Source organism: Myxine glutinosa, chromosome 4 (genome assembly GCF_964187855.1).
Source record: "Myxine glutinosa chromosome 4, kmMyxGlut1.1, whole genome shotgun sequence".
Taxonomy (NCBI): Eukaryota; Metazoa; Chordata; class Myxini; order Myxiniformes; family Myxinidae; genus Myxine; species Myxine glutinosa.
This window is the reverse complement of record NC_136264.1, coordinates 39,060,214-39,086,040: the sequence shown is the minus strand read 5'-3', so window position 1 is coordinate 39,086,040 and position 25,827 is coordinate 39,060,214. Positions and strand designations below refer to the sequence as shown.

Sequence of the window (25,827 nt, the reverse complement as noted above, 5' to 3'; positions counted from 1 at the left end):
AGGCCTCAGAGAGCTCTTTTGATCTAGGCATGGTGATGCCACACACTTCAACAACAAAGAGCAAACCAAACTAAATGTCTGAGGTTTAAATAAGACAGGTTCCTCCAAGATCCTCTCTGACGATGTTCTAATCATTTGCACCTGAGCTGGTGTACCTGATTGTAATTTTAGGTATTTTAAGAAGTGATAAATGTAGGGGTGTACTTACTTTTTCCACATGCGAAATTTGCATTTATGTTTATATAAATTATACAATGGACTACAAAATGTAAATGTTTCATGATATTTGTTATATTATATCACCTTTATCTATCAATATTGTTGAAATGAAGATCAAATAGCTGTATGTTGAAATATGTTGAAAAAGTCCAAACTTTACATGGGGTGTACTTACTTTTTCACATGACATACATACATATTTTATATATATATATATATATATATATATATATATATATATATATATATATATATATATATATATATATATATATATATATATATATATATATATATATATATATATATATATATATATATATTGTTACGGCCCGCGGATAAGATGTTATGTTTGCCGAGCGGATGGCACCGCGACCGTACAGTTACCCCGATTAGCCCGATTCCCGAACGTTGGCCGGATCGCGCCACAGATATTCAAGAGGGAAAAGACTAAGGCGACACGGATGTGAAGAAGAAGCAGACAACCAAAAGGTTGGAAATACTACTAAATTTATTTCTACTATTTACATGCTCAAAATAACCAAGGAAGAAGGAAAGATAAGAAAATAATATACAGAAGATTTTAGAGACACAGTGAAAATACTAGCTTATCTAACAGGCTTAACTTATTCCCAGGGACAAGACAAAAGACAGACTACGAACACACTTACACGGGGGATGATGATAGGAATGGCAGGAGGTGGATGGCTGGAGGGGGGAGGCCGGTCCACGGATACCGCAGCCCGATCGGCGTGTCTGGCAGCCGCCGTTCCTTTTCGGTCCTGCTCAAAACGTCCGTCTGGTTCCAAGCTGCTGTGGCTGCAGTTTCGGTGGCTCAAGCTGCTGTGGATGCAGTTTCGGTGGCTCAAGCTGCTATGGATGCAGCCGCGGTGGCTCAAGCTGCTCTCTTCAGGGATCCCTTACTCAACTCTCTTCTCGGTGATCTCTTTGCCGCCACTCTTGTCATGGACCTCTTTGTCATGGACCTCTCTTGTCATGGACCTCTCTACACAACTCGTCATGGACCTCCCTATGCAACTTGTCATGGACCTCCTTACGCAACTTCTGACCACTCTTGCGCACGCGCTTTTATAACGCCTCCGGCGATCAAGCCGCCGGCCTTCAGGACACGCCCATCGGTGTGCTCACCTCGGCCATGGTTGGTCGCGCGACCCTCTGGCTCCGCCCTTGATGACGACGGGCGGGCACGCCTTTCTTCCCCGACCCGAGCACATGTTCAATGGTGGTTTTGGATGGGATGTAATTGGCAAATTGAGGCTTGGCCATGACGAAAGGGGAAATGGAGGTTTTTGGGAATGGGAATGAAGAATGAAGGGACTCTATCTTATTTCACTTGGTGCAATGGAGTGTCATTTTAATGGAAGACAAAGCCTTAACCTAATACACAGAATAAGGAAATAAACTACTGAACAGGGATATTATAGTGTCCTTCAATGTATGCTTTATGGAATTAACTACCGGAACGCCCTTTGACCTTTATACACACTGGAGCAAGGAGGGCTCAGACTAAAATAATAATTCACAACCATTTACTATACAATACAACACAATCAAAAAAAACTCAATCCTCATATCCGCAACAATATATATATATATATATATATATATATATATATATATATATATATATATATATATATACAGTATATATATATATATATATATATATATATATATATATATATATATATATATATATATATATATATATACACAGGGCGAGTCAAAAGTAGCGCCCAATTTCTGTTTTTTCGGCTTTCTGTTCTGGCGAATTCCCCCCCCCCTGTATATATATATACAGTGAAACCTTGACTTACGAGTTTAATTCGTTCTGTGACCGAGCTCGTAACTCAATTTGCTCGTTTCTCAAATTAAATTTCCCCATTAAAATGCATTGAAATGCTATTAATCCGTTCCAGCCCCTAAAAAACCACACCAATTTTTTTTGTTACGTGTTTTTAAATAAGAAAAATGTACTTTATAAATAATAAAATAATGTATAAACAAGCACGACCTCGTATATACTGTACATAATAAGCGGCGTTACGCGCGCGCTGCTTGTAAACAAGGAGGAAGCGGACAACGCGGTAATTTGTAAGATAGTAAGGGAAACATATGAAAATCTGTTAACTAAATTGTTACCAAAAGATTTCTTCACCAATATGTTTGTAAAGGTGTGTAATAACATGTGTTAAAATGTTGAAGGTCAACTCGCGTGGGAAACCCAGAAAAAAAGCTGTTGAATTCGGGTACCGAAAAAAAAATTTCGAGAATTTTTTTTTTTTTTTATCGGCCCTTAAGTAACTTATGAGGGGTCAAATAAGGGTTTTTCATGATTCTGAGTTGATTGTTAACATTTATATTTCACCACAGACACTCCTTTGTGGAAAAATAATTTCTAAATATATCTCATTTTCTACTTTGCAGGACATGGAGTCTAGCAATATGGATGAAGACGTTACTCCACCTGTGCTCAATTGCTTCATCTGTGCACGCTCGGATACACCAGCTGAAAGGCTCATACAGGCAACTCCAAAGGGATACTCAACTTTATTGAAACAAGCAGAAACTGTCGAAAATGTTACTGTTGTGGAACGTATGAAGGAGGCTCAAAAGGAAGGAAATCTGAGGTACCACCAGAAGTGTAAAAATGATCTGTACAACAACTTTGTTGCAACCACCAATAAGTCAGCTCAAGCATCAAAGGCAGAGAAAGAGTCATCAAAGTTGAAGAGAAGACACACTACTTGTGAGTTCAGTTCATCAACTGGCTGCAGTTCTAGAAGATCACAGTCAGTTGACCTCCTGTATAAGGATGTATGCATTCTTTGCAACCAACCAGCCCAGCTCTACAAAAATAATCCAGCACAAGCTAGAAAGAAATACAGAGTGCCAGATAATTTGACTGCAGATACACTGAAGGCAAGCTTGCTGAAGACAGCACGGAGTCGCGGGGATGACTGGGGCACTGAAGTCACTGGACGCCTGGAAGGGATCAACGACTTGGTAGCAGAAGAAACACTGTACCATTTGCGATGCAAACTTATGTTTGCGAGAGGTGACAGTTTGTCCAAGACTGATGAGGAAGGAAAAAGGAAGAGAGGACAGAGGAGTATTGATGAGGAGCGAGAGGCAGTTTTTATTGAATTCTGCGAATGGTTAGACTCAGAATTAGAGCATGGGGTAATGAACATGGACCAAGTCCATGAAAAGCTGCAGGAGTTTGATAAGTCACCAGAGAAGAGCCTTTCTTATTCAAAGCATTGGCTAAAGATAAAACTTCTAGAGAAATACGAAGACACCTTGTATTTCACAACACAGGAAAGAAGGGCAGATGTACTCTGTCTCAAAGATGGCACCGACAATATTCTGCGAGCGCATCATGCTAATCTTGACCATGGAGATGAGAAGACTCAGATCATAAAGACGGCACTCAAGTTCATATCCAATGATATTGCCTTGATTGATTTAGGTCCAAAGTCATACCCCACCACACACAGTATGACTGACATCGATAGTCAGCTGACACTTGTTCCTGCAAGCCTTCAGATGTTCTTGAGACCGACTGTCAAGACAGACGAAAGAGTTGCCGTTTGGGGGAAGAATTTTATTAAGGCCTGTCGACCTCGGTCTGGAGTATTGCCACACCAAATGGGGCTTGCCATACAACTTGATCATAGATTTGGGTCAAAATGGATGCTCAACAAGTTCCACTGGCTGGGATACACTGAGTCTTACACGGAGACACAAAACTACAAATACTGCTTCCTTAATAGTAGGAGTGGAGATGATGTTCCAGATACTTCTGGCACTCTTGACACCATTGTGGAGGAAACCGATGAACAGATCAATGATGAGGTTGCGGTTGATGCTGCGCTTGAGGATCAATCAGTGATGACAGCCAAAGTGCCAGCCAGTGAAAGTGAATTGTCAAGTAATGATCAGGTGGTCTTTATGGAGGTTGGGGAAACAAACAATGCAGTCACTCAGTTTGTTGGAGACAATATAGATTTAAACATTGTCTCTATTCACGGAAACACTCCCTTTCACTCAATGGGTTGGATCGAAGTCACCTCTCCGGCACCACCTTTGCCAGATCCACAGACAACAGCAGCTTTCCCCCGGGTGAAGTTGAAGGCACTCGACAAAGCTAAGATCCTGAGAGGAACTGAAGTAAAGATTATTCCATTTACGAACAGGAAACAGATAGGAACGAACGCGATCATGTTTCTCCCTCTCGCTGAGCTTTCCTCCTCCCTGGCTCATGATCAGCCACTCCTCACTCCAGGTGACACACTCTGGGCAGCGGGGTGGGTGATCAAAGCCAACGATCCTGAGTTCCCACACTCCAACTGGAATGGCTGGATGAAGAGAATCCATGCTAATGATGCAAAGCAGAGCACACAGATCGAGTTCCTCCCAGTTATTGAAGGAGACCCTAATGACCTCAACACCATCTTCACCACTCTGAAAGAGTGCATACGGCGTGCTGGGGTCGCTATAGTGACCTTTGATCTTCCGATTTGGCTGAAGGCTGTGAATATAATAAAGCAGGCAAATCTACCCGTCATTCCAAGGTTGGGTGGTTTTCACCTGCTGAAGTCTTATCTTGGATCAATGGGTAACATCATGGAAGATTCTGGACTACTAGATGTGATCCAGTTGATCTATCCTGGAAGTACGACAGCCAACCACATCATGGATGGAGGATGTTTTGACAAGGCAATCCGTGTTCACCTCCTCATCGATGCAGCCATCTATCAACACATCATGAAACTTGCCTTCACTGAGGAGGAGCGTGGTGACATGAAGACCTTCATGCCTTCATGCAGCTGCAAGAAGAATGGGGTCACGTGCATCTCGGCCTGTGGAGTCTGTAATGGCATTACATGCAGAAACTGCAGTCATGATGTTGTTGAGTCTGAAGAAGACATAGACAATGACTGTTGAAACTTCTGACATTGTGAATGAGAAATAACTCTTGAGTATTATATATGTATGTGAAATAAAAGCTACTTTGTGTGTAAATGTAAAAGTGAAAATATAAATGTTAACAATCAACTCAGAATCATGAAAAACCCTTATTTGACCCCTCATAAGTTACTTAAGGGCCGATTAAAAAAAATAAAAATTCTCGAAAATAATTTTTCGGTACCCGAATTCAACAGCTTTTTTTGTGGGTTTCCCACGGGAGTTGAACTTCAACATTTTAACACATGTTATTACACACCTTTACAAACATATTGGTGAAGAAATTTTTTGGTAACAATTTAGTTAACAGATTTGTGAAATATCTCATAAAATGCCCTTACTAAGAGTCTTTATTCAAGAGGTCACTGTAACACTGGCGCTGGCACGCTCCGGGCTGCGCGCCTGGTGTATATCCTGAGGCCACGCCTACCCCTCGGCGTGGCCACCGCCCACTTGGTGCGCGGAATGATGTCACCACGCCAGTGAGCTTCCGTGTCCGCCACAATGCAAAGAAATAAACTGGTTTTATTAAGTGTATTTACCTTGAAGATCAGACGAAGATGCTGGCGGAGGTGGAGGAGATGACTTTTGCCTTTTTCGCCACACTTTCCTCGCTTTCACTTGCAGGGCGTTTCAATAAAAACCTGTCCAACGAGGTTTGTTTCTTCCTCCCTTTCAAAATGTTTCGATCGTACTGCTACGATCGTACTGCCTCGCCAAGTCGACAACACGCACACCTCGCTCATGTTTTTCGACGATTGCGTGTTTTATATCCAAGCACATCATCCTCTTCTTCTTCTCAGTACTGCCCTTGGCACTCAATTTCTTAGGACCCATGGTTAAAACTAAGAAATTTTCCAAAATAACCAACATGCGAAAACAAAGCAGCAGCGATATACGGCAGAGATGCTTGCACGGCAAGATAACCACGTGACCGGAACGCTTGTTGGGCCACCTAGTGGCGGGTGGCGTAAGCTCGTAACTCAGATCTCGGCTCGCATCTCAAAGCAAAAAACCGCCCGAGCGACGGCTCGTATCTCGGAAAACTCGTAAGTTGGTGCACTCGTAAGTCAAGGTTTCACTGTGTATATATATATATATATATATATATATATATATATATATATATATATATATATATATATGTATATATATATATATGCAAAGATTTGCGGTTGGGAGTAAATCCAAATGATTCCATGGTAAGATCTCCAACCTTTAATTGAACAAACAATGACTCAACGTTTCGATTAACAACATGTGAAGCCACACGCCTCCGTTAATCTTCCTCAAGAGTGATAAAATCATCTCAACATCCCCTTATATGCAAAGTGGGGTGGGCAAAGCTGGACAGCCAATGAAACCATATCAAACCGATCTCGTGAACGGAGACGTTACTGACCAAATTCAAAAATCAACCGCATATTAACGGCTTAAAATAATCCTGTAAGCAATGCTAGATTATAACTCGTGTTTAGAAAATCAGGAACAATCATTACATTTAATTAAAAGTTAAACTTGTAAACAATTAAATTGTAAATTAAATTAAAACTGTAAATATATTAAAGCATAGAATTTTTTAAGATCAAATAAAATTGCCATAATATCAAGATCATCACATGTGGCCCTATGCGGCTGTCCAGAGCGGTGTGATACGGTTTCATTGGCTGTCCAGCTTTGCCCACCCCACTTTGCATATACCCCGCCCACTTTGCATATAAGGGGATGTTGAGATGATTTTATCACTCTTGAGGAAGATTAACGGAGGCGTGTGGCTTCACATGTTGTTAATCGAAACGTTGCCATTGTTTGTTCAATTAAAGGTTGGAGATCTTACCATGGAGTCATATATATATATATATATATATATATATATATATATATATATATATATATATATATATATATAAATATATATATATATATATATATATATATATATATATATATATATATATATATATATATATTACGACATGGTCTCAGCTCGTCAAAGAGCTACGACACAGAAAAAATCATGACAACATAACCAAGGGAACAGGAGAAAGGGGAAACGCCAACAGCAGGGTGGAGGGAGACAATATATTGAGAAGGACAAACAAGGGATGCAGGTAACGATTCGGGGTAAGGGAGAACACAAAGTGTGGACAAGATGGATACATCAGCAAAATGTTTGGAAAAGGTGGGGGCGGTTTAACCGTTGTAGAAAAGATATTGATTTTGGATGGGGGATGATTTGAGATGGTGATGAACAGCTGTCTTGAAGACCAGAGGGAAGAATGAGATTGAAGAGAGAATGGAAGATGTTCCACAGGTGAGGGAAAAAAGAAGTGACAAAGCACGGAGAGGACAGAGGGTGCAAGTCTTGACAAGGCGCCACGAGGTTTTAGAGGAGGGAGACAAGTTTGAAAGTTCTTGAGATTGGAAAGATGTTGTTTTCTGGCTCTCAAGAGAGGGGACACACTTGTTGTGAGTGTTGGGGTTTTCTTCAGTTGGATTTGCCTTCCATTAGGAGAATGCAAGTTGTTTTAAAGCAACTGCCTCAGTCCCAAGAGCAGGAGGATGGGTAAGATAATTGAAGAGGTGGGATGCATCGGTGCATAAGAGAGAGCAGGTTTCTGTAGAAAAGTTCCCAGGCTGAATTAATATCAGCGGCGGTGGATATATGAGACCAGTCCTGATGTGTAAAAAAATAAAAAATACAAAATATGTATATATATATATATATATATATATATATATATATATATATATATATATATATATATATATATATATATATACAGTATATATATTGTGTATATATATATATATATATATATATATATATATATAATCGTTAGATTAAATAAGACGCGGACGTAGCTTCAGGACGTCGATCTTTAATTGTCGACAAGCTTTCGACCAACAAAGGTCTTCTTCTGAGTCAGCCCCAAGTTCAACGGAAGTGCTGACTCAGAAGTGACTTGGGGCTGACTCAGAAGAAGACCTTTGTTGGTCGAAAGCTTGTCGACAATTAAAGATCGACGTCCTGAAGCTACGTCCGCGTCTTATTTAATCTAACGATTATTTATTCAATACAAATGAGACGCCCTGCTCGTACTTTGGAGTTTCTACTATTTCTTACAGTTATATATATATATATATATATATATATATATATATATATATATATATATATATATATATATATATATATATATATATATATATATATATATATATACATATATATACATATATATATATATATATACATATATATACATATATATATATATATATATATATACATATATATATATATATATACATATATATATATATATATACATATATATATATATATATATATATATATATATATATATATATATATATATATATATATATATATATATATATATAACCTTTTTTTTTTTAACGGCGAATACGTGAGGCAAAAATGTAGAAGGAGGTCACATGTTATGAACCGCGAATATGCAGAACTCACGAATGTTGGCACCGCGACTGTTAAGTTACAACTATATCTATGACTCCAGTAATGGAAATTCTACTTAGTTACACATCACTGCTTAATAAATATTACTATGTGTCATCGATGCCAAACTCATGGAACTTTTATCATCATTTCCACCATTCATGTTCAGTGCAGGACTTTCAAAATAACGTATGAATGCCAACGAGGCCTTCCGCACATGCGCTGTTAGCCCCTAACCTGCATGTGCTTTCACACATACTCACTTCCGCTAGACATGGTACTTTTAACCTGCCATTGCTGGCGTGAAATCTAAGTCAAAAGGTTGTTTAAACATAATTTTTGGCATTCAAAAAAAGGTGGCAATTTTTAATGTGGTTAACCATAATTTGTGTCACTCGATGCAAATTGGACTCGGAAAAATATATAGAAATACGAGAAATATCACGATGATAGGTGCTGAGTTCCCTCCCACCATTTCCTGCTAATGCAAGCGAGCGGCGACACATGAACACTCTCCTTTTAGCAATAGATGCAAAAATCTAGTATAATTTATTGTGGCCCCAAAACTAAACAAGCAATATATTTATAACAGCCCTCACAGCTCCGATTCCCCCCTCACCTCAAACTTGATTAATAGTAAATATTTTAAAAGTTGATTTTAAAGTTAACCTGTGCATTCAAAAGCCCCAGATATGGCACCTCCCATCACTGTTAAGAAGCATCCAAACCAGATGCGGTATCTAGCTTTCGTGTAATGTCGGCATGGTACATCTGGCTCCGAAGTATAGCTGGCACAGGCTCTGTATATTTTCAAGCCATGAAGATGTCCTTTCTTGAAGAGTTGCCAACCATTACTTTGTGGTTTACGCGGCACAGCATCGTGCTTCAAACTGCACACGTCCATGGAAGAAATTACCAAGCTTGGTGTGTTTACAGCAGGCATTCCTGCAAGGTTCACCATTCAATGGCAGCGATGGCCGAAGATTTGGGTAGCACGCACCAGTCCACAGTTCTCCGGAGCTTGGAATCAGTCCACGTCATCAGTAGTCTGCACGAAGGGCAGCTGCATTGTCTCATCCCTCTCAGTGAATGGGGAACCACCTTTTAGAGGCCATTTTTCCCCACAGAGGAGGGGTTGGCCTTTTTTCGGGCACCATCGTCCCCTTTTTTGAAGCAATGTTTTATGGCCGGATGCCCTTCCAGCCACCAACCCTGTTAGTCGCTTCTTGCGACACAGGGAATTACCAATGAACTGGTACTCAATTTGCCGACCTCGGAAGGATGACAGGCTGAGTCAACTCCCCCTGGCGTTAATTCAGCGATCGACCGGGATTCAAACCCAGGATCCTAGGATCCCAAGCCAGCGCCCTAACCGCTAAGCCAACACCAGGCTTTCTCAGTGAATGGGGAAAGTCCTCAAACTCTTTCTTGTGCACAGGTACATCCCTTTGTCTGTTATTTTTTTTGAAGTCTTTGTGAAGTTTGGTGAACCATATTGGCTAACAAAATCGATGATAAATCATGGTGTTGAAGATCTTGAAGACGAATTTGCACAATACACATTGGACATGCATCGGCCCATATCAATCCTTAAATCACAAACACGATATATTATGCCCCAAACGTCATTGTTGCTTAGGGATTATGTGCGTGCAGAACAGCTAAGCGAGACAGGCTACACACCTTAGCATAAAAATGTCAAACATTTTTACCTCTGCCACCGAAGGTGAAAGGAGGTTATGTTTTCACCCCTGTCTGTCTGTTTGTCTGTGAGAAGGATATCTCAAAAAGTTGTGGACGGATTCAGACATACTTTTGTGGAAAGGTTGGGTATGTGACGAGGGCGAATTGATTAGATTTTGGTGAAGATCCGAATCCAGATCCGATAATTTTAAAGTGATTCTTCACCATTGAGAATTGGGGACAAAACAATATACAGTAGAGCACGATATATTAAAAACTTTGTGGATGAGTTGTTTAGTTGATAAGAACAAGCTGATTAGATATTGGTTGAGGTCTGGATCCAGATCTGGCCTATCAGTGGGATACGAAATGTAAACTGTTCACCCTGATTGTGAATGTATTGTTCCTAAAAGTTTTTCATACATGTGCATTGTAATATATGATCCAAAATCGCTGAAGAAGGGGGGGGAGGGGTAGTTGTAGGGGATAATGAGTAGGAAGGGGTAGAAACGCCAAAGATTGGGTTGGTCAAATTTGGTCTCACCGCCAGGTCGCTGTATATGTGGTCTCCAAAGTAGAGGACGGTGGACCCTGTCCAACCGGTGAGCCGTAAGAATTCGTAAAGGTTACCCTGGATACAAACAAGCCAATTAAATGTGCAAAAAAACTCGGACACAAAACGTGTGCACAAGTACATCATTTTACGTTCTGAAAAGCAACATTTTTTTGGTACTGTGAGTAAGGCGATGTTCCGCACCTGTTTGTAAACCTCACCCTTGCGCAGCGATGTAATGCGGTCCCACAGCATGCCACCTTGATCTGCCAAGCGTCGGAAAGGCCTGTCAAAAACAACAATGTAGCGTCAAATATACCTGGTGTTGGCCTAATGGTTAGGGCGGCGGGCTTGGGATCCTAAGGTCCTGAGTTTGAATCCCGTTGAATTAACGCCAGGTGGGGTCGACTCAGCCTGTCATCCTTCCAAGGTCGGCAAAATACGGACCAGATAACTGGTTATAGAGAGGCAGATGTGCACACTGAAATGATGCAACCAGCAGCTGGGTGGCTGCACACGAACCACCCACCCTGTTGACGAGTTTCAGGATGTAGAATACCAGAACAGGATGGCAGTTATTACCTCCACCACCGAAGGTGGATGGAGGTTATGTTTTCACCCCTGTTTCTTTGTCTGTCTGTGAACAAAATATCTCAATAAGTTGTGGACGGATTCGGACGAAATTTGGCAGAGCGGTAGCGTATGTGACAAGGACTAAACGATTAGATTTTGGTGAAGCTCCGAATTCGGATCCGGCTACTAGAATTTTTAGGTGATTCTTCATCATTGGGAGATAGGGGCTAAAAACTATATATAGCAGGATATCTCAAAAAGTTGTGGACAGATTTGGACGACACTTGGTGTAGTGGAGAGGTTGGGTGTGTGACAAGGATGAATGGATTCAATTTTGGTGAAGATCCAGATTCGGATCCGGCTAGTATGAGTTTTTAAGCGATTCTTCACCATTGAGCGATAGGTCTAAAACCGACACATATAGCAGGATATCTCAGTTACGGACAGATTTGGACGAAACTTGGTGGACCGGTTGGGTGTGTGACAAGGAAGAATAGATTCGGTTTTGGTGAAGATTTGAATATGGATTCGGATACGATAATTATTTAATTTCTAAGTGATTCATCACCATTGAGAGATCGGGCCAAAAGCGATATAACATATTTTAAAAGGTTATGGACGAGTTATGAATACACTTGGTGGACGAGTTGGTTTGGTGACAAGAACAAGCAGATTAGATTTTGGTTGAGGTCCGAATCCAGATCCGGCCTATCGGTGGGATGCAAAACATAAATTGTTCAGCCTGATGGAGGTATGCTCTCTACCGAGTGCCGTTATAGTGAGTACAACAACAAACAAAAGGCATTTTAAAGCCATTTTCCCTGCTAGAGCGGGGGTTAGCCTTGCGGTCCCCATGACAATCTTCTCCATTTTGCCCTATTTTCTGCATCTCCCCTTGTTAACCCCCTTGCCCACATTTCTTCTTCCACCATCTTTAGCCAAGTCTTTCTCGGTCTTCCCAGTCCTCTACTTCCTTCTACATTCATTTCCATCACTCTTCTCAACCAGTCACTTTCATCCTTCCTCAACACATGACCAAACCATCTCAACCTGTTCCTCTTCACAGCATCAATCACAGGCTCTATTCCCATCATCTTTCGCAATTCATCATTTGTCTTCCTCTCTCTCAACGATACTCCGCACATCCACCGAACCATTCGCATTTCCACCCTTTCCAGCCTTCGTTGCTGCTCCACGTTCATTACCCATGTCTCGCTCCCATAAATCATAACACTTCTCACACATGCAACGCACACCTTTCCCTTCAGCTTCAACGACACTCCCCTCCTCATCAGCACGCCACTCAGTTCCCGAAACGAAACTTCTTCGTTATAGTGAGTACATAGTCTTACAATTCACAAGTTGTAAAAGTCTAATTCACAATGTATAATATAAAACATTTCATTATCTGGGTTTGATGTTAAACTTTTTATAACAATGTATTGTTGTGGTTCTGTGAACCGGCACTCCCCACGGCAATGGCATACAACATACAGGTTCCCGAGTTTAGTTATTTCCTTATTAAATGTTCAGATAGTCCTCCATTCTATGTAGTGGGTTTCAACGGCAATGCGCTATGTGGGATTAGTTAGGGATTTCCTCTTTTTATCTTTCTAACCAAAGTGATACCCTCCTCAATTAACGGTGACGAGGGAACAGCGAAGGAAAGCAGCGGAGGTAGAGCTCATTTGCATATTGTGCCAAAAACCCATTTGAATCCATGCGCCATTTTCCAACTGTCACAACCTTTACCCACGCTACCTCAACCATAATTTACTCACTACCGGACTGTCAACTAACCGCTACACGACCATATATAAATCACCATTCTTCACTACCAGACATCAACATTCAACCATGCTGCTTAAATCATCACTCAACCACCACACCTCCACCACCACAAGATACATACCCACCATTCGACGACTGCAAACTGTTAGGCATCTGCCTGAACATCGCTGTTACAACCAGCCTATTGCACTACGTTCAGGCATCATGGCGCTTAAGCTTCCTGGGCGACGATCAGCAAAGCCTCGATGTGAGCATGCCGCAAACATGCGCTAATGCTGCCATGTCTTCCAATCAATCGCTGCAGCCCTCCGGCTGCCTCCAATGCTGTCTAAATCCTGAGCGCACATTCGCGTCATGAACGCACAGCAAAATACATCCGCCCCATGTTAAGAGAGGAGCTCAAGAGCCGTGGCCAGGTACAAGAACCACTGAAGACGATGGATGCAAGGACGACAGTCTCGTGGCAAGGATGACATCAGCATGGGGCTCGCCTGGGCCAATGGGCGTGCCACAACAGGTCCAAGCAGGGCAGCACATGAAACTTGTCCCTGGCACTCATGCCTGGAAGAGGCAGGGATCTCGATCTCGCCCTCCGCCCCCCAGGATCTCGATCTCGCCCCCCCCCCCCCCCGGGATCTCTCCCTCCCCCCCGGATCTCTCCTTCCCCCCCCCCCCCGCCCCCCGATCTCTCCCTCTTCCCCCTTATCTCTCCCTCCTCCCCCTGATCTTTCCCTCCTCCCCCTGATCTCTCCCTCCCCCCCCGATCTTTCCCTCCCCCCCCCGATCTCTCCCTCCCCCCCCCCGATCTCTCCCCTCCCCCCCGATCTCTCCCTCTCTCAAACTGTACCGGTTTGATTCTGATTTGGCGTCAATGTTGTGTTAGTAAGATTGTAAGAAGTGGGATAATTAGACGGGTGAACTCTGCACAGTCTCTTTTGCTTTGTAAATATCGCAACACACATATACCCCTATTGTTTGCTTCATGCCGCACCACACAAATAACTATCTTTTCCCCTGCTGTGCCTTATTAATAAACCCTGATTGTTGCATGTACCACATACATGTACCTTTCCCCACCCCTGGAAATAATTACCCCCAATACACTTATATTTCTGATCTGCCTGTGTAAGTCTCTCATTGGTTTATCGTAGCCTGTACTAGTGGTTAGGCGGGATGTCTAAGTTCCCACAGATTGGCTCCAGACTCTATCTGGTGTGCACTGGCAGTTCCGCATCTGATTAAAAACCTAAGATAAAATCAGTGCACATCGAGGGCGCGAAACCCGGTTAGAAAGCCACGTCACGCCCAGGTAAATACTAAATTACGGAGGACCCATCAACATCTGCGCTCATTAAGGGGGTCGACCACCCAAAATAGGTATTTGCTCTCTTCTCTCTTCTATTTACTCTCTTCTCAAGATTTCAATGAAACTTGGTCACAACCTTCATCGCCCATGATGAGCCAGAGTTTGTTCATAGCATTAAAAATATAAGGGTCTGGGGGGGGGTTTGAGTGACTTGCTCCTGATCTTGTTTGATATTGCTGATCCAGGTGAGCCTCAGGACCCGCGGTCCTATTTTTAGTCTTTGGTATGAGTCAGCAGAGGTCGGGTTCAAACGGCCGACCTCCCAGACTTGGAGCAGACGCTCTAACTATTATGGCACCGAGCCCGTTGTCCACAAGTTCATGAAGGAATTTGTCATATTAGCATGAAGGATAAGGACATTAAGAAAACAGACAAACAATACACGATATGGAGCTTAAATGTGTTTTTATCAGTTTCTATTGTTTAACAATGACTGAGGAATAATGCAGAAAAAAGAAATATTTAAAAGCAAAATAATAATTACACTGAAAATTTGGAGCCATTCTTTTGGAGGAGGAAGAGGGCGGGGTGGCGGTTTTAAGCTGGCCGTCTCATCCAAGTATTCACTGGTGCACAAAAATCTCATGGTACCTTTCAAACTATTTTTATTTATTTATTAAGAGTAGCTATTGTGTGCTGGTATCCTGCCCAAAACTCAAATTCTTCACAGCTTGATGATGGGCGTCAGTAGCATGATCAATGGTCATGCCCCATAAGTGGTGCAAGCCCACAGCAAAGTGCCGCATGTTTGGTGGTGCTTAGGAACAAAAACTTTACAAGTTGGTGAAAGCACGAGAAGGCACTCACCGTCGCCGGTCATTGAAGAAATCAGGCTTGTCTGCCTTGACGATGATGACATCAAATAGGTCATGCCAGTCTGGGCCAACCATGTAGTTCATGCCTTTATCTCTGCAACAGAACATATAATTCATGACATGGAGACATAAGTGAGTATCTTAGAGACGATGTGCATTATACTGGTGGACATTTGTTTGCTAAACCTGGAAGGAATTGCTGTTTAACTAAATGCTGCTTTAAGAATAATTTCACTGTGTGATCACTAAAACGTCGACTCAGCAAAATCTGAGAGTGAAGGAGAGCACAGCAACACAGGTTTACAAAACAGCAATGTTGAGGAAGTTGTGCAGCTTTTTTAGTTATTATTATTTGTTTCTATCCATTCAGTTATTCGTATGCAGCCCATGGCTGCTTGGCTGCATCATTTTCTGGGGGCACAGCTGTGCCGCTGATGCAATGCCCCCCATTACCAGCGAGAAGAAGAACCATCTTTAGAGGCCATTTTTCCCCACAGAGCGGGGGTTTGCCTTTTTCTGGCACCGTGGTCCCCTTTTTGAAGCAATGTTTTATGGCCGGATGCCCTTCCTGCCGCCAACCCTGTTAGTCGCCTCTTGCGACACACAGGGAATTACCAGTGAACTGGTACTCAATTAGCCGACCTCGGGAGCATGACAGGCTGAGTCAACCCCCCTGGTGTTAATTCAGCGATCCACCGGGATTCGAACCCAGGATCCTCGGATCCCAAGCCGGTGCCCTAACCGCTAAGCCAACATCAGGCCTTCCCCATTACCAGCTAGCTGGTACTCATTTTGCTGACCTCAAAAGGATGACAGGCTGAGTCGACCCACCTGGTGTTAATTCAACAGCATGACAGGGGCTTGAGACTCAAGATCTTAAACCAGCCTACTTATAAACATTAAGCCAACACCAGGCCATTTGTTAGTATACAGAGTCAACACTCATGGAAGAGTGAACCATAACATAATAGAAGAAGAAGAAGTGTTAAAGGCCGGGGGACGGGGGACGGGGGGAGGGAAGAGAGGTGAAGGGGAAGTGGGCGAACACACTAACAGTAGGATAGAGGGACACAACGGAGGGACCTTTGGATGAACAATTGGCATGAGGAAGAATGAGGTCAATATTAGAGGGAGGACGATATAGGTAACGGGAATGAACGAGCTGGATACTAGCTCTAACAGAACAAAAAAAGGAGGGAAAATAGGGGAGCAAACAGACATGGGGCAAAAATAAATAAGTAAATAAATAAATAAATAAAAAGAGGCAAAGGAGAAGGGAGAAACACAATAACCCAAAAAGGAGGGGGGGGGGGTGCTTGAGGATGGTTTTAATGAGGGTGTAAATGTATGGAAGTGGGGAGGTGAGAGAGACCCAGCATCACTGAAAACAGAAGGAGATTAAGCTAGGGTGGTGGTCAACAACTGTCTTGAATGTCTGGTGGGAAGAATGGGATTGAATAGACTGAGGAGGTTGGTTCCACACATGTGAGAGAAGAGGAATAAATGAGTGGAGGTGAGCAGTGAGCCTGGATTTTGGGAGTTTCACCAGAAGTGCGTTACTGGCAGACCGTGTGCACCCTGCAGAAACCTGGGGGTTTGTGGGGTCAGACCAAGGAAAGGGCAGATAATGCAAGACTAATAAAGATGTGGTAGAAGACAGAAGCCAACAAACTGTGATGCAAGAGTCAGTTTACATTATTGGAGCAGGATGCCAATGATTTCCCTGACTCGCTCAACTCTTCAATTCGAATCTGCCACAAAAAATATTTCGGAAAGGTTTTGTCAAACGGTGTATTAACTTTCTCTGCGCTGTTTTGTGCTGGTATACTTGCAATTCCTGATATGATTAATTGATTTTTATTTAGGACTTTTATAATGTCTGTTGAGGGTATATGAAAGTTGTAAATAGAAAAGTAAGGTTTCAACATTTTACAACTATAATTTTGAAGTTATACCGAATTGAAATATAGTGAGTGTTCAGGAAAATTATAGTGACTTGTGGATCTGGAACAAACATCCTACTATTATTACCTTGCAATTGGTCACTGGCTTCGACACCAATACAATATTTTTATTATGGACCCTAGGCATAAAAAACTACATGCAGTGCCTATAGAAAGTTTACACCCCCTTTCAAAATTTTCACCTTTTGTTACCTTATAGCCTGGAATTAAATTGCATTAAATCGGACTTTTTCCACCTTTATTTACACATCGTAACCCACAACCTCCAAGTGAAAAACAAATTCTACAATATCAGAAAATTAATTAAAAATACAAAACTAGAATATATTGGTTGGATAAGTGTTCACCCCCCTTATAATAGCAATTGTAAATTATCTCAGGTGTAACCAATCACCTTCAAAATCACACACCAAGTTAATTGGCCTCCACCTTTGTTAAATTGTAGTGATTCTGCTTATATCAGAATAAAACCAGCTGTTCCTGTAGGTTTCCTCTTCTGGGTAGCGCATTTCACAGGAAAGACGCAGCCATGAGCACCAAGGAGCTTTCAAAAGACCTCCGGGATAAAGTTGTGGAAAGGCATAGATCGGAGGATGGGTATAAATATATTTCAAAGACCTTGAATATCCCTTGGCACACAGTCAAGAAAATCATTAAGAAGTGGAAGGTGCATGGTACCACCAAGACCCAGCATAGATCAGGCTGTTCCTCCAAACTGGATGACCAAGCAAGGAGGAGACTGATCAGAGAGGCCACCAAGAGGCCAATGACAACTTTGAAAGAGCTACAGGCCTTTATAATGGCAAAGACTGGTCACTGTGTGCATGTGACAACAATATCCCAATCACTCCACAAGTCTAGCCTGTACGGTCGTGTGGCAAGAAGTAAGCCATTACTCAACAAATCCCACCTCGAGTCGAGTTTGAGGTTTGCAAAAAACCACTGCGGAGATTCTGAATCCATGTGTCAAAACGTTTTGTGGTCCGATGGAATTTTGTGGCTAAAATGCAAAACATTACGTTTGGCACAAACCCAACACAGCACATCACCAAAAAAAACACCATTGCTACTCTGAAGCATGGTAGTGGCAGCATCATGTTATGGGGATGTTTCTCAGCAGCAGGGAATGGGTCACTTGTCGGGATAGAAGGGAAAATGGATGGAGAAAAATACAGAAAAATCCGAGAGGAAAACCTGCTGCCCTCTGCAAGAAAACTGAATTTGGGAAGGAAGTTCACCTTTCAGCATGACAACAACCCGAAGCACACAGCCAAAGCTACACCGGAGTGGCTAGGGAACAAAAAGATAAATGTCCTTGAGTGGCCCAGGCAGAGCCCCGACCTAAATGCAATCGAAAATCATCTGTGGCCTGACTTGAAGATTGCTGTCCATCAAATCTCCCCACACAACTTGACAGAGCTTGAACAGTTTTGTACAGAAGAATGGGCAAATATTGCCCAATCAAGGTGTGCAAAGTTGGTCGAGACCGATCACAACAGACTCACAGCTGTAATTGCTGTCAAAGGTGCTTCCACCCAGTATTAACTCAGGGGGGTGGACACTTACATAACTAAGATATTCTAGTGTTGGATTTTTAATTAATTTTCTGAAATTTGTAGAATTTGTTTTTCACTTGGAAGTTGTGGATTACGATATGTAAATAATGGTGTAAAAAGTCTGATGTAATGCAATTGAATTCCAGGCTATAAGGCAACAAAAGGTGAAAATGTTGAAAGGGGGAGTAGCCTTTCCATAGGGACTGTATAATCGAACAAACAGTTTCAAATGGAGCACCTCGCCACCATTCGAGGTTTTGCTAGTTTGAGTTCATGATCGCTTTTTGAAAGCCTTCTCTCTCCCACCTTCAGCCCTTTTGTTTTCTACTCAATCCCCCTACTTCTCATTCGTTCCTCCCAATTATACCCCGTTTGGTGTCTTTAAAAAAAAAAAAAATTCAATTCCTTACACCTCCTGGACCAACCTACTTCCTGCTCTCTGCAATTTTTGCTGTATACACTCTGCATTCCCACTGTGATCGTGAACGTATTCATCACACAGCTCAACTTAATTTTTTTCAAACTATTGCTTTGCCCTTCTTCCAACAAATCTTCACAAAAATAAAAAATAAAGGCAATTACTCCCACGGTACCAATCATCCATTTATATACACCTCCACGACTTACCTAGAGATTCACGGGGCAAAGCCTTCATTACGGCGGCTTTTACAATGTTCCAACTTCCCCTTTCTCCCTTGTTGAATTCTCTATTCTACTGCAAATCACTCTTCTTCCTCTTCAAAAGTTTGCTTTCAAATAAATCATTCCATCATTCGAGAACACAGCTCTTCCTTTCTACATTCTCTACACTCGCCTTTATTCCACCCCTCCTCTAACGTTTTCAACCGTATTTCTGACTTGAAAATCTCAAGAACACCAGTTTACAATGGATGTTTGCATTTCATTAATCGTTCCTTTTGTACTTCTTTAGTGTCAAACCCTCTGCTGTTTGTTCCCTCCCCTACTTATACTAGCCCCTATCCTAGAAATCCTATCCCATACCAGCGTCCCACTCCATTTCCCATCCCTTTACTCCCTCCTCACCCCATTCCATCACTACCTTCCTCCTACCCTTACCCTTCAAATCTCCCCCCTCACTCCTCCTCCTCAAAGTTGCCTCTTAACTCATCTACAAAGCTGCGTCCTCCCCGCCCCCCCCCCCTCCCTTACAACTTATTCCTCCACAAACTCCAATCTTCTACTTTCCTCTGCCCCCCTCATATTACTCCTCACTGTGCCTCGTCCCATCACCAACTAGCCTTTTGTCCTAATTCTCCTCATCCTGCCCTTTTTCCTAGCTATTCTGCAATTTCTGACACACTGTCAGCAGCTCTCCCGACCTCCTCCTTTCCTCCCTAATCTTGCACTCTCCCACCCCTCCCATCTCTTTTACCTGATTGATGCTCACCCTCTCTCTTCCTCAATGGCATAGACCTCAAACATCTGGGACCTTCACTCAAACCTGACTGATCTCTCCATACAGGTTCCTTCTCACAAACCAGACTTAATCTGCTAAACAGAAACTTTTCTCCAACAAAACATCTCTGACTCCGTAGTATCTCTCCCTGGTTACTCCCTCCTCCAGTATGATAGATCTGAGCCTCATCCTGGTAGTGGAGTTTGTCTCTTTATCACTCTCCCTGTGCTGCCCTCACTCCACCACACCCCTGGATACCTCTGGCTACGGCTTCCCCTCCGCTCCCACCTTTTGTTCATATGTGTGTTGTATCGTCCACCAAACAGTGATGACTGAATTTACATCTCGCTGTCTGACAACATGGACCAACTTCAACTTCTATTCACTCATCCCAACTATCTCTTCCTCATATGTGGCAATTTAAATTGTCATCATGCCAGCTTGTGGGTGTGTGTACCTCTTGCACCTGCCATGGCACCTCGGCAAAGAAATTATATGACTCATTGGGACTGACACAATCTGTCAACTTCCCAACACGGATCTCAGTCAATGGTAAATCATCTCTTCTAAATTTATTTGGACTAACTTCCCTGCAAATGTCTGCTGTTCTTCTTCTGCTCCAATCAGTTCATCTGATCATTTGCTTGTTAGAGTGGACATCTCTCTGGCTGTTCTCAGAAAGCCTCCTCAGTGCCGATGAATCTGGCATTTCACTCAAGCCGACTGGCATGGTCTTAAAGCAACCATCAATCATCTGGACTGGTCTCCCATTTCTACTGTCCCTGAAAAAAACTCTTCCTGGGAATTCTTCCAAATAAATTTGCTCTCTCTCATGCACAGATTTATCCTATCTCATTTTCAGTCGTCATACCAATTTGGAGGTACATCGATCAGGCAAGACATTCTCACGTCGTGCGAGTTCGAGTCCCGGCTTCATCAGGAGCGGTCGTCTTCTGACGTCTTGCTGGGGTCGGTCGTGAGGAGGGGAACTGTGGACGGAGAGCTGTGGTTTCCGTGCAGACATCGTGAGGACAAGCACGGCTGGGAAGATCGAGCTGCACGCCAAGGCCGTTCGCTTCGCGCGGAAGGCCTACTTCGCGCCAAGGAGTGTGTTTCATGCGCAAAGACGCCAGGGCCTCGGACGATCTTTGACGATTCCCGACGAGATACACCAGCCAATAGACTAAGTGCCCACTAAATCACACCTCTTTGTTTTTCAGTTGGATTTCCCTTTGTCTGTATTTGGGTATGTTTGGGAGTGCTCCATTTGGGAATATAGTTTATTGATCGTTTTTTCGTGCACCAAGCATTTTCATCAAGCATTTTCATTTTCATTTCATCAAGCATCAAGCATTTTCTTTCGTGCATCATCACCTTCGAAAGTGTTGCGTTTACATTCTGTACACCTGGCCATCTTAGCTACTTAACGTGCAGTGTAAACGAACCTTTTCTTTGTTATCAATGGTGATCTCAAGCTTGTGGAGGAGCTTGTATGTGTAATGTATTTGGGAGGACGACTCGGCCATCCTTGTGCTTTTAGTTTTACATGAATTGACTTGGACCGGTGTGTACCCTGGTTAGAATAGGTACACCGTATCCCTGCGTGTCGTAAGAGGCGACTAAAAGGGTTGGCGTCAGGAAGGGCATCCGGCCATAAAAACATTGCCTCAAAAAGAGAACCATGACAATTACAACTACATATGGGCAGGGTACAGCCTGAAGTGGAGATCGGTTTCTGAGGTTTGGGACATGGAATGTAGGGACAATGACAGGGAGATCAGGAGAAGTGGTGGAAGTATTGGTCAGAAGAAGAGTGGACATATGTTGTGTGCAAGAGACGAGATGGAAGGGAAGTGGTGTGAGAATGGTGAAGGGTAGGCAGGGACAGAAATACAAGTTTGTGTGGCAAGGGTGCCCGGAGGGCATGAATGGTGTTGGTGTCCTGTTTTCTGAGGAGTTTGTAGACAGTGTGGTGAGTGTGACCAGAGTGAGTGATAGGTTGATGATGGTGAAAATGATGATTGGAAAGCTCTTGGTGAACATCATCTCGGGATATGCTCCGCAGGTTGGTCGGAGCGATGAAGAGAAGGACAAGTTCTGGTGTGTGATAGAGAGGCTGATGGAAAACGTGAAAGATTAGGAAGTTGTTGTGGTAGGAGGAGACCTAAATGGACATGTGGGAAGGAGTATGGATGGTTTTGAGGGAGTTCATGGGGGTTACGGATATGGTGTGAGAAATGGAGAAGGTGAAAGGATTTTGGAGTTTGCTGATGGAGCTGATTTGTTGATTTGTAATACTCAGTTCCAGAAAGAGGATAATAAGCTTGTTACATACACGTCAGGTGGGTCGACAACAACTGTTGACTACCTGATGGTGCGTAGGCGAGATAGGGGGCACCTCCGGGACACAAAGGTGATCCCGGGGGAGGAGGCTGTTTCACAGCACCACTTGGTTGTCTGCGACATAAGGGTGAAAGGTGCGAGGAGAGCTCGGCGGGTGAAGTACCAACCAAGAATGAAGGTGTGGAGGTTGAAAGAGGTGACAGTAAGGGAGGCATTAAAAGAGAGGCTGAGTCGGGTTGAGGATGATGTGGTTGAGCTTGAAAGTGGTTGGATGTCAATGAAAGATAGTCTGTTGGGAGCCGATGGTGAGGTATGTGGATGGACAAAAGGACCACCGAGGTACTCGGAAACATGGTGGTGGGATGATGAAGTTGGAAAGAGGATTAACGAGAAGAGAAAGAAATTCAAGGAGTGGCAGAAGGCGAAGGGTACGGGAGCAGAAAAAGCAGAGCATGAAAGTTATAAGGCAGCCAAGAAGGCTACAAAGAAAGAGGTAGCAAAGGCGCAGGAGACATGAAGGAAAATGTTCAGAGAACGCTTGGATTCGGAAGAGGGTCAGAGAGCGTGATTCAGGATTGCAAAGCAGATAGCGAAAGAGAGGTGTGATGTGATGGGGGTGAGTTGCTTCAAGGATGAAGTGGGACAAATCGTTGTGGACCCAGATGGAATTAAAGGAAGATGGAAAAGATATATGGAAATGCTGTTGAATACAGTGAATGAATGGGATGGCAACATAGAGAGTAACCCAGTTTTAGGACCGGCAGAGAAGATAACTGAGAAGGAAGTTGAGGAAGCGATAAAAGCAATGAAGAGTAGAAAAGCGGGAGGGCCGACGGGAGTTGTGGAAGATATATTGAAGGCGGCAGGAAGTTGGGGTGTGAAGAGAATGACAGAGATCTGTAATCTGGTGGTGAAAGAAGGCCGCATTCCAGTGGATTGGGAACTGAGTACCATTGTCCCTCTATACAAGGGGAAAGGTGACCCTCTGGAGTGTGGCTCGTACCGAGCGATAAAGTTATTGGAGCATGGAATGAAGGTATTGGAAAGGATGTTGGAGAGGAGGATAAGGAAGAAGGTGAAGATCGACGAAATGCAGTTTGGATTTATGCCAGGAAGAGGAACGACAGACGCGCTCTTTATTGTGAGGCAGTTGCAGGAGAAGTACATGGAGAAGAGGAAGAAGTTGTTTCTTGGGTTTGTTGATCTGGAGAAAGCATTCGATAGGGTTCCACTCGAAGTATTGACATGGGCATTGAGGAAGTTAGAAGTGGAGGAATGGTTGATCAGAGTTGTGATGGCAATGTACAAAAGAGCACGCACAGCTGTAAGGACGAAGGACGGGAACAGCGGTGAGTTTGAGGTGAAGGTGGGAGTGCATCAGGGGTCGGTACTAAGTCCACTACTATTTGTAGCTGTGATGGAGGTGCTGGCTCAGACCGTAAAAGAGGGTTTACCGTGGGAGTTGTTGTATGCAGATGATCTGGTGTTGATTGTGGAAAGTATGGATGGACTGAGGGAAAAGATGAACAAGTGGAAGGAAAGTATGGAGACAAAAGCTCTGAAGGTGAATATAGGAAAGACGAAGGTGATGGCAAGTGGTAAAGCATGTGGTGAGGTGGAAAGAACTGGGAAGTGGCCGTGTGCTGTGTGCAGGAAGGGTGTCGGAGTGAACTCCATTCAATGTACAATGTGCGCTGAGTGGGTTCATCAAAAATGTAGTAGTCTGAGAGGGTCATTAACCAGTGTGGCAGCTACATTCAAATGTAAGGTGTGCACAGAGGGAGCTGCAGATGGAGGAAATATTGAGTTGGATCTTGGAGACGGTGTGAAGCTGGAAGGTGTGAAAACATTTTGCTATCTCGGAGACATGCTGAATGGAGAAGGTGGATCAGACTCGGCAACGGTTGCTGGAGTGAGATGTGCATGGAAGAAGTTTCGGGAACTGAGTGACGTGCTGATGAGGAGGGGAGTGTCGTTGAAGCTGAAGGGAAAGGTGTATGCTGCATGTGTGAGAAGTGTTATAATTTATGGGAGCGAGACATGGGTCATGAATGTAGAGCAGCAACGAAGGCTGGAAAGGGTGGAAATGCGAATGGTTTGGTGGATGTGCGGAGTGTCGCTGAGAGAGAGGAAGACAAATGATGAATTGCGAAAGATGATGGGAATAGAGCCTGTGATTGATGCTGTGAAGAGGAACAGGTTGAGGTGGTTTGGTCATGTGTTGAGGAAGGATGAAAGTGACTGGTTGAGAAGAGTGATGGAAATGAATGTAGAAGGAAGTAGAGGATGGGAAAGACCGAGAAAGACTTGGCTAAAGATGGTGGAAGAAGAAATGCGGGCAAGGGGGTTAACAAGGAGAGATGCAGAAAATAGGGCAAAATGGAGAAGATTGTCATGGGGACCGCAAGGCTAACCCCCGCTCTTGCAGGGAAAATGGCCTTAAAATGCATGTTGTTGTTGTTGTTGTTGTTGTTGTATACCCTTCCTCCCATCCATGGTGCACTGAAGCTTGTGGTGAGGCAGTTGCCTTGAAACAACTTGCTTTCACCTCATGGAAGGTACATCCAATATAAGGTAATCTCAGTTCCTTTCACAAAGCTCAGAACAAGTGTGTGTCTACCCTCAGAAGAGCCAGGAAACAATATCTCTCCACTCTCAAGACTGAGCTCTCAAACCTGTCTCCCTCCTCCAAATCCTGGTGGCGTCTCGTCAAATCTGTTTCTGGTGTTTGTTCGCCTCCATACCCTCCCTTACCTCAAATGGCTACACAGCTGACTCCGCACGTGAAAAAGCTGAATGGCTCAACTCTGTGTTTGCCTCTAAATCTTGTGTCCCAAACCCATCTCTCTCTGTTCCCACCTTTCCCAGTCGAACCCAACTGCTCCTGGACTCTGTGTCCTTCTCTCCTGACAAGGTGGAGAAGTTTCTATCAAACTTCGACTCTGATTCTGCAACTGCACCAGACGGCATCAGCCCACGGGTCCTAAATCCTTCTCTGCTGCTCTTCTTCTTCTTCTTCTTCTTCTTCCTCCCTCTCTCTCTCTCTCTCAGGGTCATCTGCCATCTGCTTGGAA

At 43.3% G+C, this 25,827-nt stretch overlaps 1 protein-coding gene across 3 annotated transcripts in view; it reads right to left on the bottom strand.

Annotated features, from left to right (window-relative positions):
* LOC137424593 (5'-nucleotidase domain-containing protein 3) overlaps window positions 1–25,827 on the bottom strand; it is a 114,379-nt gene that overhangs the window by 13,160 nt on the left and 75,392 nt on the right. For all 3 annotated transcript variants that reach the window (XM_068112196.2, XM_078775645.1, XM_068112197.2), the window contains exons 9-11: window positions 15,466–15,567; window positions 11,133–11,214; window positions 10,920–11,006 (exon numbers count right to left, since the gene is read on the bottom strand). In XM_068112196.2, coding sequence (XP_067968297.1) covers window positions 10,920–11,006; window positions 11,133–11,214; window positions 15,466–15,567 — 271 coding nt within the window. The remainder of the gene's footprint in view (window positions 1–10,919; window positions 11,007–11,132; window positions 11,215–15,465; window positions 15,568–25,827) is intronic.